At 37.9% G+C, this 18,114-nt stretch overlaps 1 protein-coding gene across 1 annotated transcript in view; it reads right to left on the bottom strand.

Moving 5' to 3' along the window:
* Positions 1 to 18,114, bottom strand: part of CRYBG3 (crystallin beta-gamma domain containing 3) — a 106,809-nt gene that overhangs the window by 36,156 nt on the left and 52,539 nt on the right. Inside the window, exons 8-12 of the mRNA XM_081798213.1 lie at positions 14,130 to 14,266; positions 12,693 to 12,807; positions 11,523 to 11,558; positions 9,247 to 9,380; positions 5,808 to 5,934 (exon numbers count right to left, since the gene is read on the bottom strand). Of these exons, the coding sequence (XP_081654339.1) occupies positions 5,808 to 5,934; positions 9,247 to 9,380; positions 11,523 to 11,558; positions 12,693 to 12,807; positions 14,130 to 14,266 (549 nt within the window). The remainder of the gene's footprint in view (positions 1 to 5,807; positions 5,935 to 9,246; positions 9,381 to 11,522; positions 11,559 to 12,692; positions 12,808 to 14,129; positions 14,267 to 18,114) is intronic.

Genomic DNA, 18,114 nt, shown 5'->3' on the forward strand with positions numbered 1-18,114 from the left:
ATTTATATGCAAAGATGCATTTTTTTATAATACTGAAAAGCTGTAAACAGTGTAAATGCCCAAACGATGTATAAACATAAACCTTTATGCATCTTACCTACCCCTTGATGGAATATAATTAAGAAGAAGCTAACAGTACATTCGATACTACTGACCAGGAGCTTCATGTGCCTATTTCCAAAAGAACTACCACATGAGATTATATTACTATCATTCTTATTTTCCAGCTAAGGAAAGGGAGTAATTTGTCTGAGGTTAACACAGCTACTGAGGGGCAGAGACTGAATTTGAGTCCAAATTTATCTACTTATCTACCCTAAGCTCTTAATCACTGTCAGATAAGATGAAAGAACAGGACAAAAACGCAAACTTATAAACCTGGTAAGGTCATAAGCATGCAAAAAAACCCACCAAAAACCAAAAACCAAAAAACCCAACATGTCATAAAAGAAGACTACTAGGAAAAAAACCCAAGAGTGGTTATCTTTGGATCCAGGGAAGTTGAACAATTTTAACCTACATTTTTTCAACTCTTTATAATAGACTTTTTAATTGGAGAACACAGAATACATTATTTTTTAAAAAAAGCAGCATGGGCGCCTGGGTAGCTCAGTTGGTTAAGCATCTGACTTCAGCTCAGGTTGTGATCTCAGAGTCCAGGGATGGAGCCCCCTTTTTGGGCTTCCTGCTAAGTGGGAAGCCTGTTTCTCCCTCTCCCTCTGCCCTCCCTGACTTGTGCTGTATCTCTCTCTCAAATAAAATCTTAAAAAAAAAAAAAAAAAACAACAAAAAAAAATCTCTTCCTCTGTCCCTACTACTTTGTTGTTTGTAAGTAAGTTTTAGACTTATGGAAAATGTTATCAACTTCTGTAAGTCTCAACAACATCAATTTTCGCTCCCCTTTAAAAATATCATAAATTTGGGGCACCTGGGTGGCTCAGTTGGTTAAGCGTCTGCCCACATCAGGCTCCCTGCTCAGTGGAGAGCCTGCTTCTCCCCCTCCCTCTGCCACTCTCCCTGCTTGTGCTCTCTCTCTCAAATTAATAAAATCTTAAATATATATATGTATATATATATAAAATAAATTTAATCTAAGAAAAGAAGATTTCTAGGATAAACATTCATTTTATATGAACAAGCAAAACAGTGTCAAAAACAAAAACCAAAGCTTCCATAAGAAGAGGGAAAATACACTTAAAATAATTTTCTCATTTACTACTTACTTGTCAGCTTCGAAGGATTTAAAAAGTGTTCATATAACTGGATCAAATTTCATTTGAGACTTTAGGATAAAAGATGAAAAAGGATTTTTACCTGAGATCTTTATTATAATTCATAACCCATAATTATATTTTTAATTTCTCCTTGACAGCAAACCTTTGGAACCTGAGGATATGTGTTACCTTTATTACCTTTCACATGGTTCTTAAAGAAAAAAATGAGGACTGGGTGAATTTTTTACCTCACTGTCACCATCCATCCTTCTATTAACATAACACTTTATTCTCAAAACACTTGTAGTTTTTATCATTATTGAGCTCCCTTAAAGCCTGATTTTACATATATACACATAATATATATGCATACACATGCACACATATACATATGTATGCACACACATATCTATATCTATTTTGACACAGACCTATTTTGCAGATATAAATATATGTATATATAAATATATAAATCACTTCAATCAAGGCTTTAATAGCCCATAAGTGATTTGCCTTAAAGTCCCCAGGGCAAGCCTTCCTAATGAAATACGTTTACAGCCTGGGTGCCACACCAGCAAACCTGGTTGTCCCGACAACATAAACTTCCATCACCTGAAGAACCTGAACATGCCTGTTTCTTGTCACATGAAAGTACATAACTAGCTCAAGGTGGTTGTGAGGATCCAACATGATGATGAGCTGAAGGGGGCCCTGTCTGGGTCCTGGGCAGGAACCGCTGTCAACAGCCACTATCCAATCAGGCCCAACTGCAATGGGAGGGTCTTCAGCAGTTCTCACAAAATTATATGGACCTCTCCCCTCCCCTACTCTGGTGACTCCGAAATGCTCCATCTGTTTTTACTTCTTCGGCCCCTACAACTGTTCTCTACTCCCCATGAGGGCTGCAGGAATAGGGGAGCGAGGACAAGCTGAAATGCCAAGGGTCATTACGATGTGTTGGAGTAAAATGGGACAAAGACAGAGAGAGATAAATACGGACATGTGCAGGTGTGCTGTGTCTGTGCCCTTTCATTAAGAAATAACTTGTGTTATGATGTGATGTACTTTACTTGAGCAATGATTTGCACAAGTCCTACTGTGTGGGTTGTGGGAGAGTGAGCTGGGAAGCAGGCTGGGGGCTGCTTGGCAACAGTGCAGGCTAGAGGTGAGCAGAGAAGGCGGGATCCGCTATCACAGGACCCAGCGCCAAGTACAAGAGCTGGCAGCAGACGATTTCACAAACACATTTACTCACGTGACTTGAGTTTGTATCCTTTCTACTCTGCCTGCTATTCCCAGAGACCTGGCCGAGGGCGAGGGGAGCCTCTTAAGTGGCATCACTCTCTTCTTTACATCTGCTTTTGTTTATTCATGGCTTTCCTTGCCTTATAGCTTTTGCCCTCTATCTTTTTCTAAGTACCTTTCTGAGCCATTCTCCTGGTTTTCACTCCCTCTGCATTTTTCACTCAAACCTACCAAATACACAGTGTCTGATCTAGTTGACTAGTTACCATCAATATGGTGTCCCTGCTGGGCAGGGCTCTAACTCTAAGCCAAATCTAGTCACCCGGGGCTAAATCTCTAGGGATCACATGTATGAAGTGTGATATAAAACATGTAAAAAACTACAAAACCCAAAACCAAAACTTCTAAGTGCCTTGTTCAGGAGATGACTGCAACAGGCACTTAGAGTCATGTCCACGGTAAGCACAATGAGGTTTCCAGGTTACTAGCATCCCTGCTTTATCAGGCACAATTAAGTAATTTTGAAAGTCACACAGATTTAAGTGAAGCTCTGTTGCCTAAGAATGAATAATGATGAAACAATCTCAAATCTGTACTCTGCTTTCTATTTTTAAAGCACTTATATCCAAGGGAAAATCTAGATAGCTTAGAATAGTCTCTGGTACAGAACTCCCCAATGTCAGAAAAAACCAATGAGCAGATGCTTCAGGACCAAAGATACGTCTTTTTAAGGATTAGTAATTTGGGTGTTTTTAAATTCCATAAAACCCTGCAGCAGATCTGATCTGCCCTGGAGCTCTTGTGCTATAACCCTCTGGTGGACAAAGTAATATGAGACACCAATGGAGATCTGGTATACCCATTAATTTAGAAGAAATAATGATCTCCCATCGCATACCACGTGGTTTCAAAGATCTGAAAAGAGGTCCCAAGACTGAAAATCTTAATAAAAGCAGATCCAAAAGTTAAGCTAATATAAAACAGAGAAAAAATAAGCATACCAAGAAAGTTTTATCGAGGAAGTCAAGAAATAAAAATTCCTTTTTTAATCCCTGGAGTCTAAATACTCCTATATTTTCCTGGACCTCTCCTTTTAAAAAAAAAAAAAGTTAACTCAAAGTCATTATATATCTGCCTGACTCATTTGGAATTAGAAACGTATTTACCATTGTCTTCTCCAAGTACTCTGTGACACAGATTACATTATCCCTAAGGAACATGTCCAGAATTTGACTTTAGTAGATCCAGAGTGTTCTGCATAATGAAGCCAGGACATTAGAAAACTGCATTGTATTATGCAGTTTTTCTATCTATCCTCTTGTTTATTTTATATTATTTCAACTTAGATCTTACATGTAATGCTTCATTCCTTCCCAGGTTAGGGATACTAGGGGAATCTGTATGGGGAAAAGATGTCTTATGTCAACTCTACCTGTTGAGTGACCCATAGTTCCCTGAATGCATGTAGTCAGGAAGACCTAAAATAAAAGATGAGGGTTTATCTTGTTTTGTCTTGCTTGCCTTTAGTGGTCAAGTAAGGAATGGCTACGTAGAGAAAAAATCCGTGGTCCTTGTATAATAGGACTGTGGACTAAATACCTTAAAAGTTATGTCTTTTAGGTAGAATTGGTTTCCAACTCGCTTTCTTACTAACAAAGATCATTCACAAAAAAAAAAAAAAAATGCTCCATTGTTCCCTGTGCTGCTTCTCCCATTCTGGCCCTTCCTGCCTGACCAGGTGAAGGGCCCCAACAGACAAAAACCTGAAGGGCCAGAGCACACAACCAACCTGTGCTCACTCTAAGTCTGGATGGGCCCCCTAATCACTCTTCACTTATCAATTCCTTCGAAGAGGGCTTTGGAAACATATTCCAGATAGTTTATAGAGTTTATATGGATACAGATTACTCTGGAAAGAGACTACAGTGGTAAATCCTGAATCCTAAGAAAGTATGTCCCTCTGAACACATTAAAAATTCTCTAGCGCTGGTCAGGAAAATGAGCAACATTTGATAAGCAGTGATATCCTGCAGAACTCTCTTAACATTTATCTCCTCTTCTCAATGACCTCATCAACCTCCACCTGGAGTCCTGTAATGTCCAGACTTACCTCCTCCACCCCGAGCCATTTCTCGAGAGTCACCAAAAAGATCTTCCAAAGCTTCTAATCTAATCTTGCTCACTAGGCCTAAAATCCATCACGGGCTCAAGGTCAAATCAAGAAAAAAAATCTGAACTCCTCTATATGCATAAAAGGCCCTTCATTATCTGGCTCTTGGTTTCATTTTCCCAAAGTTCTGCTTAATATCCTGACTTAACTGCATTTCCCAAACACACCAATTTCACTTATGTGAGGGTTTCTCAATCTCTGCACTGTTAACATTTTGGACCTGATTACATTATTTTTTAAGATTTATTTATTTTTAGAGAGACAGCATGTGCGCGCACAAGCAGGAGAAGCAGAGGGAGAAGGAGACAGACGCTCAAGCCGACTCTGCTGTGCTCAGTGCAGAGCCCGATGTGGGGCTCGATCTCATGACCCTGAGATCATGACCTGAGCCGAAAGAAACCAAGAGTTGGACGCTTAACCAACTGCACTATCCAGGCACCCCTGGACCTAATGACATCTTGTGAGAAGGCTGTCCTGTGAGTTGTGGAGGTTTGGCCGTATCCCTGGCCTCTACCCACTAGATGTCAGTATCACAACTCCCCTCCCCCTTCCGCCCAAGTCACAACAATCCAAAATGTCTCCTGACACTGCTAAATGCAGTGAGGTAAAGTCACCTCCAGCTGAGAACCACTGGTTCACATCCTTGCCTTTTCATATGTTAATCTCTTGATAAAACAGCACCTACACCTTTCCCCTTCAGTCCGTCCTGGAACCTCTCCATTTGGCCAACTCTTGAACCTGAAATTTTGTTCAACTGTTATCTTTTCCTCTCTTTTCCAAGTGGGAGCAATTGACCTTTCTCTGGTGAGTACTTTGTGCCTAATCCAATCATAGTCAAACATTATCAAGCATTTATAAAAGTACTATTTTCCCTACAGGCTGCCAGCTCTGAAAAGCAAGGATGGAGACTCTGGTCACTGTATCACCAACATCTGATACAATCCAGCTCACGAAGCAGGCGATCAACAAATACTTATGGAACTGACGGATGAAAAGTTAACCCAAGTATTCTGTAATCATCTTAGCCATTAAGAAAAGCAGAAAAACCACATAAGCAGTTCAGCATAATGCTTTCAGGTATTCCAAACATTTTATAACCTCATGTTCTATCACAACTCATGTCTGATTTTCATGCGTAGAAAACCAATTGAAAATTAAGAATAACGATGCTAACTCACAGCTTGTAAGAACCGGAAAGACAAGATGGGGCCACTTAATGCCCCACAGGCATTACTGTCTTCAAAATCTCCTTCTTCAAGCAAGAATTGCTGGCCTTTAAAATGTTCTTTTTCATAGGCAACCCACCTAGAAATACAAAGGACATCCAATTGAGCCATTAATAAGATTAATTAAAAAAAAAGAGAGAAAATCATGATAAAGCACCTAGTTGTATACCACCATATTTTAAAAAAGCAACACATTTGTTTTGTTACCATTTATAAAGACAGACGGATGTTTTATGCTTCATGGATCAATAGCTTTTATAATTTGGAGGCTCTTCCCAACAAAAGGTTAACTGTTACAGGACTGCAATAGAGCAATGCTCACTAAATAGTTGTGGTATGACCTGATACCACATCTCAACGTGGTCAAAGGACAGTCTGCCAAGTAAAAAATAATGGAAAGCACAAATAGCCAATAAGAAAAGTTATAAACCCATTTTGAGATTCAAAGATAATTATTCTTATTTTACTGACAAAGCCCTTCTGGAATCACAGAATCTGATTACTATATTTAGCATTTATTTAGGTTTTAAATCAAAGGAACCTCTCACTGGGTTTCAGATCTAAGACATATTACCGGTGGGTTTAGCAAAGAGAAATGCAAATGGGCTGGCGTTAGCCCTGGTGGCCTACACATAAGAATACTTCTGTAATTGTTTACAAGTGGGCAGTGTTGCTCCCACCATTTCCTCAGTGGTGATAATGGCAAAAGGAAGCACTGTGGCAGAGTACTTTCCAGGGACACAGGTGTTCTTTTTTTTTTCTTTTTAAAGTAGGGTCCACACCCAGCATGGAGCCCAATTCAGGGCTTGAACTCAAGTGACCATGAGATCAAGACCTGAGCTGAGATCAAGAGTTGGACACTTAACTGAGCCACCCAGGAGCCCCTTGGGACACAGGTTTCTTGACTTCTAATCGAAAACTATCAGTACAACACACTGATAAACACCATTAGTCATTAAGCTTCTCTATGAAACTTATTTTTAATGGAATGATTCACAGTAGCTAATGAATGTAATGTGGGCACAGAAGGTTCATAACACATGCTGACCCGCTTCAATCTGCCTTTTAAGGCACTGTGTTGTTAGAATGGGACCCCCTCCAATGGGGGAGGTTCTAGGATGACTATTTTGAGCTCCTGGGTTGGGGACTTCTGAATTCTGGGGCTTGACAAATGAAGCTGGGTAGGGCTGACTACTATTGTTTTGAGAAAATAAAAAAAACTACTCCAAAACTTGTTTCCACAGGGTACAAAATTAACAGTAGCCACTCAGCAATCATGAACCCCTCCTTGCCTTTACCACGTAGGTGTGTATATGACACGGGAAGAGGGGGTCCACATGAGTTGGAATAAATACTTTATACATCTTAGTAGATTTGTAATATGTAAAAAGACTAACATTATTTTATTCTTAAACTATTATGTGAAGATGAATTGGACAAGAAAACTTCCAAATTCTAAATGTGGCTTTCATTTATATAGATGTGGCTACTCAGAACATGCCTTTAAAAAGCCTGAATGGGAAAAAGAATAAAATATATAGAAGACCTTAATATTAAAGACAGATTAATAAATTATTACATGACAACAGTTCAAAAATCTGCTCAGCTCTTTTTAATAGATTAAGTTTTGTCTAAGAACCAATTTATATATACATCTGGGATATTTAAAAACAGATGTTATCTGAGAAAAATGAGGAAACGTCAACCTCACTTTCCCTAGATTTCTCAAGATGGGACAGAGATGAGTTCCTACTACCTGTAGATAAACAGTTAACAAAAGTGAAAAATGGTAGAAGTAGTAAAAAAATGAAGTTAATTGTTCACTTATTTTTTTTTTAGGTTTTACTTATTTGAGAGAGAGAAAGTGTGCCCATGCATATGCGAGCCAGGGGATGGGGAGCAGAGGGAGAGGGACAAGCAGACTCTGGGCTGAGCAGGGATCCCGACGCAGTACTTGATCCCACGACTCTGATCATGACCTGAGCTGAAATCAAGAGTCAGATGTTTAACCGACTGAGCCACCCAGGTGCCCCTCAACTGTTCACTTTTAAATGGGGATATGATACTTTTCTCCTACAGTTGTCATATAATAAAGTGTGTATGTTGTATTACAAGCGATAATATTTTCTTAAAATTTTTACAAAATAATTACAAAAAACTCAGAAAACAATGCAAATCACAATCTAGTTAATGGGAAAAACATTCAGATCCCAAAAGGAAGAAAAGGAAAAAATATTTAGCAGGGTTAACAAGAAGGGTATGTGTTCACAGATTAGAGAAGATTGCAAATAAATAAGACACAATAAAAATTTATCCAAAACACATTTGTTCTTCAAGGGCCTAATAATTTTTTTAAATTGAAAGATAAAGAATTAAATGATTACCAATATGTCAGACCAATTTTGGATATGTCCTACATATCTAATACATGGCATAGTCTCTTTTATTTCTATTTTGGCTAGTGTAGCCATCACTTTGCCAGAAACTGCAAAGTCTTTATCTCTAAATGTAGATTCTTGAGTGATCTTAGGCCAGTCATTTAATGCCTATGAATAAAATATTTTAGCTGCATCTTTTGCTAGAATAGCATGAACAAGATTTACGATGTTACTGCAAGTAATGAGACACCGATACTTAAGTTAAAATGAACCAATATCCCAAATAAACTATCATATCAAAAAAGAGACCAACAATGTTTCTAGAGGAATTCTAGCACTGGGTTGACAATGGCAAATAAGCTATGAAGAAAGCTTCTTCTGATTTTTATCTGCCAGGATACAAATACAAAGGCACATCCCAATGCAGTCACAGATTTTCTGGGGTACCCGCCCCAGAAACTGCTGACTGAGACCAGGATGGTAGCAATGATTGGTTACAATCGGGTTTATACTGAGAGGTAGTTGGGGGGCTCCTCAAAAACAGTACAGGGCCAGAAGGTAACCAGTGTTAAAAATCCTTGACTTGGGAAACACACAACCCAGGCTACTTCTTTAATGAAGGACTCACTGCCAAGATCCTCAGCACAGAAGGTCAACTAAGATCCACAGGATAGAGAATAAAAAGTGGGGCTCTCATTCATGTTCAAAATTTGTAAAAATAAATAAATGAATAAATAATTTTATTTTGTAATTTTTATCTTCTATATTGTGTTTAGAATACTTAGTGTTTTAAGTTTGAGAAACCATTTTCTACGTTTAACCTACCTCAAAATCTCTAAGACAAGAGTTCACAGAAAAGCGATCAGTGACTAATATTTTTTATTTTACAGTATCTTCCAGAAGGGATGTAATATTTTTAAATTAAGACACATTGTTTTTGCTTGGCTTGGCACATTTTTTGTCATCTTCAAAAAATAGACTATTAAATCAAATATTGTAAATATAATACTCACACTCCACCTATGACACGGATTGATCCAATTCCATGAAAATCCCCATTATTTTTTAAAAACTTAGGGACAGAATCTATGTGTTCACTAAACTCTTTGGCATGTCCATGGAAGTGGGGTTTTTCATAAATAATAACCTGAAAGATATGAAAGAAAATTACTTAACATGCTCGTTTTTTGGCATAGACACAAAACTCATTTACTTAAGTGAGACTAAAGACATGAATAGGGGCCAGGGACCACTGTCCTTTTTATTTACAATATAGCATGCTGTCTGATAGTCACAAGGAATATGTGAGTTATTATCATAAAGATAAACTATCTTAATAGCATATTTCTCTAATAATATAGTCAAATATGAATACATTGTTCTGGTTACCCAAATTCTAGGGCCATCTCACAGGACAAAAACTGTCTTATAAAGGATTCTTAAATTAGCTAAGTTTAGCTCTCTGTTTGGAATTTAATACAGACCTGCCTTATAATTACCTGAATTTCCCCTCTTAGAAATAAAAACTCTCTATAGAGGTTCTAGGGCACAATAATAAATTATCTACTGAATTGAGAAAACACAGCTGCTTCTTATAACACTAACTGCTTCTATGGCAGTTGCTATTCACTGATAAGAAATAGATACGCAAATTCCTGAATCTGAATTCAAAACTTTCTAATAAGAAGAAGTGATTGAAAAAATTATGGTTTTTTTTTTGGATACTGGATTCATATGGGTGGGGGTAAGTATAGTGGGAAATCCATTCCTAGCATTTCATTTACTTCAAATTTGGATTGGCACAAGTATGCCTCTTCCACCCTTTTGGTGCTCTTTACTTCCCAAGTATGACCTGCCGGCCCTTAGTATGTAGAAATGGTGGTAACGGCACTCATCTATCCACACTCTACCCCCGCTCCTATCTGTGGCTGATGGCATACGTGGTGTACACCGGCGAACAAAGGCCCCATGCTTAAACACACTGAACAAGCTATAGCTTCCCTGTCTCCAAAAGTTGGTAACATTATACAACTGAAAAAAATACATAGTACTGCTCCTGTTTTCTACATACTAAATTTTCACAGGGTGCTGTATTTGAAGTGAAGTTTTATTTAATACTTTCTACATATGCTGAACCTAATCAGACTAAGAAGCAGTAATTCTTTGACGAGTAAGCCATCACTAACGTCTAGAAACTTGATCTGACCATCTATGATAGCTATCTCATTCATATACCGCTACAACCTGTCAAACTGCAAACGTCCAAGGAAAACCGAGCCTGTCACACCTGAAGAGACTGAGACAGGAGTCACTCAGAAAGTGTCAGAGCTAATTCTGCATCTTTCAGGTCACTGGTTCGAAAACCTTGGCTGCGTGTTATCAGAATCACGTGGGGAGCTTTGAAGACTTCTGACCATACCCCAGACCAAAACAGTATCTCTACAAGTGGAATACAGGCAGTAAGTCTTTGTTTAAACTTGGGTATATACAACTCCAACAAGGAGCCAAGATGTATTACATACACTCAGATACCAAGTTTTAAAAGATTCCACCTATGTGATTAAGAGCATTGTGGTCAATTCGATCAATGAGGAAGCCCCCAGAAATGGGAGGGTTGGAGGAGTTGTGTCTTGTTTTGCAGGACAGGAGAAGGACGGATGAATCCTTCCCATGCCTGCCTCTGGAAGTGCTGTAACCTCGTCAAGCAGAGGTCTGTTTGCATCTTTAATCACTGCACTGGTTTTCTTCCCATCTCTTTTCACACACATTTTATAATTCCATTTCCTTTTCTTTCCCAAAATGTGCTTAATCCTGGTGCCACTACTGCTCCAGTTTTCACTCCCTCTACTGTTCCCTTCAGATACTTATACTTACAAATTGCCATCTCTCTGACAGGAGCTACCTACCCCTTCTTCTGATCATCCTTCATCTCCTTTGTGAGCATTATTCCCAAACGTCTGATACCTCCACTAGAATGTCAAGGTGCCACCTCAACCGCCCCCTCCCCCAAAAATCAAAAATCAAACCTATCACCTTTCCATCCTGCAGTAGGTGTTTATCGTGTTTGACTGGGTTGTCAGCAAGACTTCCATCCTTGCACACTGACCCAACTCGCCCTTACAGCATGAGTCCTCAGTGGCCATTTCGTGCAGTCACTTCTCTCCAACATCCACTAGCTAGATATTATTAGCATGTATTCTGCTAATTTTTTACTTTAATAGTTCAAAATACTTAAAGATTAACACTCAAGCTTTTTAGCCTGCTATAAAAGACCATTTTTAAGACTTACCTTTAAGTTCATAGGCATTTCCACTTTCAGTCCACCCTTAAGATAAGAAATTTTAATATTAGATACAGAAACATTTGGAATATTTGAAAGTAACTAAGTGACATATGTAGGTTATACAAAAAAAAAAAAAGATTAGTTAAAGGTTATATACCAGCCAACTTTAAGTTGTGGTAAATTTTAAAATTGAAGTACAGAACCCTACAATAGTCAAAAACAAGTCGGACGGCTCATCGATGTAGGTGGGGCAAGAAATCTTTAAAATACACTTTCCAGATTAAAACCATTACAAGGAAGGAAACTGAACTTTTTAGTCCTTAAGCACACATGAGTGAGTAAAGATTTAATCCCCCCCCTGCAGAGTGTCCCAAGAAACAAAGTGGAGTTGCTAGATTTAAAACATCTCATTTGGCAGGGTAGATTTCCAAACCACTGACCCTTCATTTCCTCCGGACAACTGCTCAGGCTTTCTAAATTAGAGTGCGTCCCCTTCCAAGTTCCAATAACACTTTTTATCATACTTAACTATCTTTGTGACCTCAAGGTTGTAGAGCATAAAAGGTAACCCCTTCCCCACACAACCTAATTCCAGAATTTCCTGTTTTTAATGCTACTCCACACTGTGGTATTTCTTAAAATTTCTTAGTTTTTCCTGGTTTTTATTTTTTAAAGGCACAGAACAACCAAAAACAGTTTGCCACATAGCTAACATTTATTTGAAGAGTTTGCCCTCAAATAAAAAATGTTTGCAGCAAAAATACTGTATGCACTTATCTTTAAGAAAGCAACCACTCACAGAACTGTCCATTTATTATTAATGCTGAGCTTATCATTCATTACTGTGATGGAAAATCATAATTAAAAAAGTGGTTTTCTAATAAGCATCAAAAAAAATTCAGAACTGTATTCAAAATTTTCACAGAACAGTACTTCTAAGGAAACTGCATGCACTGTAATAAACTTAGCACAAAGTAAATTCAGGCATTTGTGTTCTAGAAAACATTAAAATGTTTTCACACAGATATTCTCTATGATATAGAGGTACAGAAAAATCATGTATAGATTGCTGATCCAATAGTACACATAGTCTTTTCTCAGGATAGAGATGCATAAGCAATCCCACCATGGTTATTTTAGATTCATGGGAAAATGCCAGTTTTTAAATTTGCTTACCATTTGAAGTGGATGCAATGATTTCATTTCTGTGGCAGAAATCTCAAAGAGCCCATGGTCTTCCTCCAGAACTGTAGCTTGCCCCTTAAAATTAATATCCGGGTAGGCAAGCCAACTAAATAAGAAATGAATGGTTTGTTAAAATATAATAGGAACACTTTAGTCTGGTCTTGTAACAGTTAAAAGTAAAAAGGGCTATCAAACAAACAAAACCCAAAAAACCAAAACAAAAAAAGCAGAATTACAACCAGTAAAACACATTTGAAATGACTTCACTAGACAGCGTATAACAAGAGTTAATGCGTTACTCAGTACTCATATTCAAACACTGTAAGTCTATTATATGTACTCCAAGCGGTATGTATTACTTTTCTTAGAATTTTCTAATATTTAGGAGGTGTGACACCTTTGATTCAAGCACAATATAACTGGAAGGAAAAAAAATTCCACTATATATATGTATATATATATATTTTTTTTTTTTCTTTTATAATGGGGCAATCAGAGGTGGGATTCCACAAGGCATTTTACATCTTTTTTTTTTTCCACCCAATCAAGGCATTTTACATGTTTGACCCACATTTTTAGAATCAATAATCAGTTCAATTGGCTGCTGCAGAAACAGTATCTGAAATGAGATTCCCAAAAGACCCACCTACCTTGTAACTAAACTTGGTAATTACAGACATAGCTCATGGACAGGATCAATTACTGGGTCTGCCCACAGTTGTAATCTGTGGTTGGGAGAGACGAAGAAAGATGTCCTACAGTGACCCCCCCAAATATCTATGCCAACGATTATCAGAGCAGATAAAAAAGAGTGAAAGACAGAAAAGGAATCCATGTTGCAAAGGCATCACAGATTTGTGATTCAAGCTAATCTGGAACTAAATTAAGACTCAGCTCAGTCACACCCATAGTCCAAAAGATACCTTTGCAATCAGAAAGGCTTGCTATCAGACCCATGCTTACAAGCTGGTAGCCTGAAACAAATCATATAATTCCTCATTTATAAAATGAGTCGCTCTACCTACCTCGCAGGAATACAATAAACAAAAAAAGCAACACGTGTCCAGCACTGTTGAGGCACTCAGTAACTACCGGCGCCAAGACACTCTTGAATTAGTTCAAGCTCCAGATATTTAGGCCAGGGACATGCTTTTATTTCTCAGTCCCAAAATTTGGTGGATGAAAACATGATGAATGCATCTATCAAGAACTATGTCTGAGGATCTCTATCTGCTCCTGTGAGTCCTACATCAAAGACTTAATTGGATCCAAAGGAAGACAGAATCTGTTTTAATCCCTGCAATGGTCTATCTCGAGTATCCAGGGGCATAAATAAAATTAACTAAGTATGTCACCCACTGAAATTTGAAGTAAAAAGTTAAATTTGGTGGCCATCAATCACTGTAATAATGAGAAACTGATACATACACTCCTGACTTCACAGTGAAGGACACAGATTTGGGGATATTCAGCTCTTCCAAATTGGGGACTGCTCGCTGTATATGGATAGGACAACACGCTGGGTCAGACTGTGGGCAAAGTTCTATCTCTGGAATGCTGCAATCCTGGAAAAAAAAAACTGGCTTTGAAATCATCTGGAGACACACACAATTCAATATTCTCAATACCCTGGACACACAATTACAATTATTCTCATTGTTCAGTTGAATTTCTTCACAAAAACAACATGAAGGAAATATTATTTCACTTAACCAGTTTTTTAAAATGAACTTTTTTCTAAGAAGTTACATTGATAACATGAAAATTATAAATACTATCGATTGAAAAAGTATTGCTCAATTTTTTCTGCTTTGTTTTTAAAAGTCTTGTTCTATTAAGCAATCAATGTTCAGTTACCAAACTCCGTGAGTGCCAAGTCTTTAAGCCTTCCTTCTCAGAAGCATAACAAAGCCATAAGAAGGAAGGGAGTTCAATAAAAGCTGATCTCATGGGGGATATAAAAATAAATAACAGAGAGGCACACTACTCCCTCAGTGTGTTATCTAATTTACATGGACAAAAGAAGTAGGATTAGAAGTGAGGGTAAAGGAAATCTGTTTTCCTACTTGTGGGATTTTATTTATTTTAGTCCAAGTTGGTTTAAAGAAGAAAGGCATTATGAAATTTGACCCTACCCTCCATCACATATCCACTGCCACTATGTCCTGTCAAACCTTCCTTTAAAATTTCACTTACGTATCTCTCTTTTCTATTCCCACTGTCAAGGCCTTTCATCAAGGCTAAGACTTCAATTATGGGCCTGTATCTCCCGTCAAGTACTAGCCACACTTCATACAGCTGGGCTTGTTAGAGAACACCACTTTCCTCATGACACTCCTTGGCTCAAAACCCAAGCATATCAAATTTACATCTGTTTGCCTTTTTACAACATGGCGCCAACCCAGTGACCCACAGGAACTCCACGCAACTCTTCAGTAATACTGGTATCCATGCTCTCCCCACTCCCCTTTTTATATGGTCTCTCTTTGTAAATGTTTCCCCCACTGCAACTAAAGAGAGAATTTTCTATATTCTTACCTATGAAAATCTTCTAATAGTCAAGTTCTAACACAAAAAAGACCTTACCTTTGATTGTTAGGGAATCAAAGCTACAATTATTTTTCCCTTCTCTGAAATTACAGATGTGCTTCTGTCTGAACACACTAACTCCGTAATCATGAGTGTTTAATTATACAAACTTTCAGTAGTGTTAATCCTCACCTAGGACATTGTGAAATTCAAGTGATTATGCTTTAATGAAACAGGTAAATGCAGTAACAATCAGAGGTGACATTAGGCTGAACAATTGCATTTTTTATTATAATCAGTTTTGCCATTTATAACTGCAATTTTCTGATTTTTTAACCTTCTTCCAAACTGAGTTTTATTATTAATCATTCTTAATCATTCTTACTAATATGTATAAGCAAATTAATATATTTTATTTTCAGAAATCTAGTTCTAAAATGCAATAAAGAGGCATAACCTAAAATATCCTTTAAAGTTTAAAAGTATATTTGTTTAAAATTTCATTTCAAACATAGTCAGAAACGTCCACAACAGTCACCTATCAATCTTCAAGGCTTTTGTTTGCTATTAATAATAGAGTTCTAGTAACATTATTTAAAATGCTGCCATATTAATGCTCCCCCAGGGATGTAAGTTACAGTAACAGAATACATAACTAAATGTCTCACACAAATAAGTTTCCTCTGCATTGTGTTATACAAACAATGCATGGGTGGTGTACTTTAAAAGGGAAAAAGCTAAAAGGCATTTGAGTCTGCCACAACACAGAAGGAAACAGCATAATGGAAAAAAGCATAATGATGACTAAAAAATGGAAAATAAACAAAAAGAAGAATGCTTATGTCCTCAGCCAGAGGACCAGTTTTTTCTTTAGTTAACTAAAAAAGATTTCACTGGTTAAGTTTTATCTTCTTCGTGGTGGCTATTCTCATGGAAATAATGTCTCTCTCAAGACTTGCATAATTCTTGATGGACCGAGGCAGTAAACACTAACAACTGAAGGGTACTTTATGGTAACCTAGCAACAATCAACAGTTTATTCTTAGTAAAGTTTGTATGGCTTCCTCCCCAACTTTTCTAGTCATAATATTAACTTTACAAATATCTTGATGAAATTTGCCAGCTTCGACTATGAAAGCCTTTGTAGGAATGGAGGCAAAACTACAGGACAGAAACAATCAAGAATGGATTACAGTTAACAAAAACAATTAAGAAAACCTAATGGACTCCACCTCACATAAAATACCTTCAGTCCCTGATCTAACAGATCTCTCTCTTCTCGGCAAATTAATGAAGACAAAACTGAAGTAACTTCTGACCATTAAGAAAAACGTCATTCCTTTAAAAAAAATATAGGGCGCCTGAGTGGCTCAGTTGGTTAAGCGACTGCCTTCGGCTCAGGTCATGATCCTGGAGTCCCGGGATCGAGTCCCGCATCGGGCTCCCTGCTCAGCAGGGAGTCTGCTTCTCCCTCTGACCCTCCTCCCTCTCATGCTGTCTCTCATTCTTGCTCTCAAATAAATAAAATCTTTAAAAAAAAAAAAAAATATTAAATGCACCGTAAACAGTAATTTGCAATATTCACTTCTAATATTTGAGAAAAGAAACACTTGACTCAAGAATTACTGCGATGCTACCTCACCCCAATTATTTCTGGGAGCAAAGATGGCCCTTGAGCAGAATCTATAACTGCTGCTAACTGACGGTATCCTCTGCATCTATTCACAGCAAACTGAAGATATCACCATAGTATTATCTTTAAAGAACACCGAAGTTTTTACTACTCAGATTCGAGCAAATAAAAGACGGTGAAGCAAGATAAAGTTAGTTCTAGGCTTAGGCCTAGGCGAATCTGGAACGGTAATAGTCCCCATGAAAACGAAGCTATCAGTAGGTAGAATTTTGACAAGGTTGGAGAAAGGAAGCAGTTCGATGCCCAATTCTTACTTTGTAAAATGTTTAGAACAATGCTAATGCCTTTTCCATTAGATGCTCAATAGTTTTTCCTTCCTCACTGAAAGTTGCTAGCCTGTTCAAGACATGAGGGCATTCACACTGCAATTTAAAAAACGACTCTAAGAACAAACACTGGAAGAAGGAAAAAATGCAAGCAACACTTATTCTTTCTTTTAATATAGTCTAAGCAAATGGCAGGTGTGCAAATACTCATTTATATATCCATATTCAACAGCCTGAGGTTTTTTGCTTGATATTATTGTGGTTGGGCTTCTGGGTGGTGAGAAGGTTGCTGTTTTCAACAACTTATCTTTTTCCCCCACTGGGCTTGGCATGATGCCTGACATTCACAAAAAAGCACAAAAACATTAAATTACTTCAATCTTAGAACATTCTACCTACAAACAATTCATCTCAATCAGTTTCTAGTGAGTTAGCTAATTAAACGAGCACTCAAATGCTGCTTGCTGAGCCGAACTGCTCGCAGTTAAATTTTTCAGTGAAAACGAACACTGCCCCTCAATGCTGCAGCTACATCCATTCTCCTCGTAGTACCACCAACATTCACCTTGGCATCTAACACAGGGGGCTCTGCCAAGAACTTCCTCACATTTCCCACCCACCTAACCCGTTTACTCTCTCAAGATTCCAATCAGGTGCCACCTCCTCCAGGAGAGGTACCCCTTCTTTGTGCACCCCCAAAGGCAGAGCATGTGGTTATGTGACTCCGCTGTCCCTCCCCTCAACTTTAAGCGATCTTAAGTATGAAATCGTATCTCACTTGCATTTCCATTCCCCGTGCCTATCACAGTATTGGGCCCAAAAGCAGAACATAAATTTGTTAAGACACAGGCTTGTTTGCAGTATTCCAGGAGGTATTAATTCACATAAAATACATGCAGATACCCCTTTCGTGATGGCTTTTTCT

This window comes from Leptonychotes weddellii, chromosome 1 (genome assembly GCF_054177405.1).
Source record: "Leptonychotes weddellii isolate Sample4059 chromosome 1, ASM5417740v2, whole genome shotgun sequence".
In the NCBI taxonomy this organism is placed as follows: domain Eukaryota; kingdom Metazoa; phylum Chordata; class Mammalia; order Carnivora; family Phocidae; genus Leptonychotes; species Leptonychotes weddellii.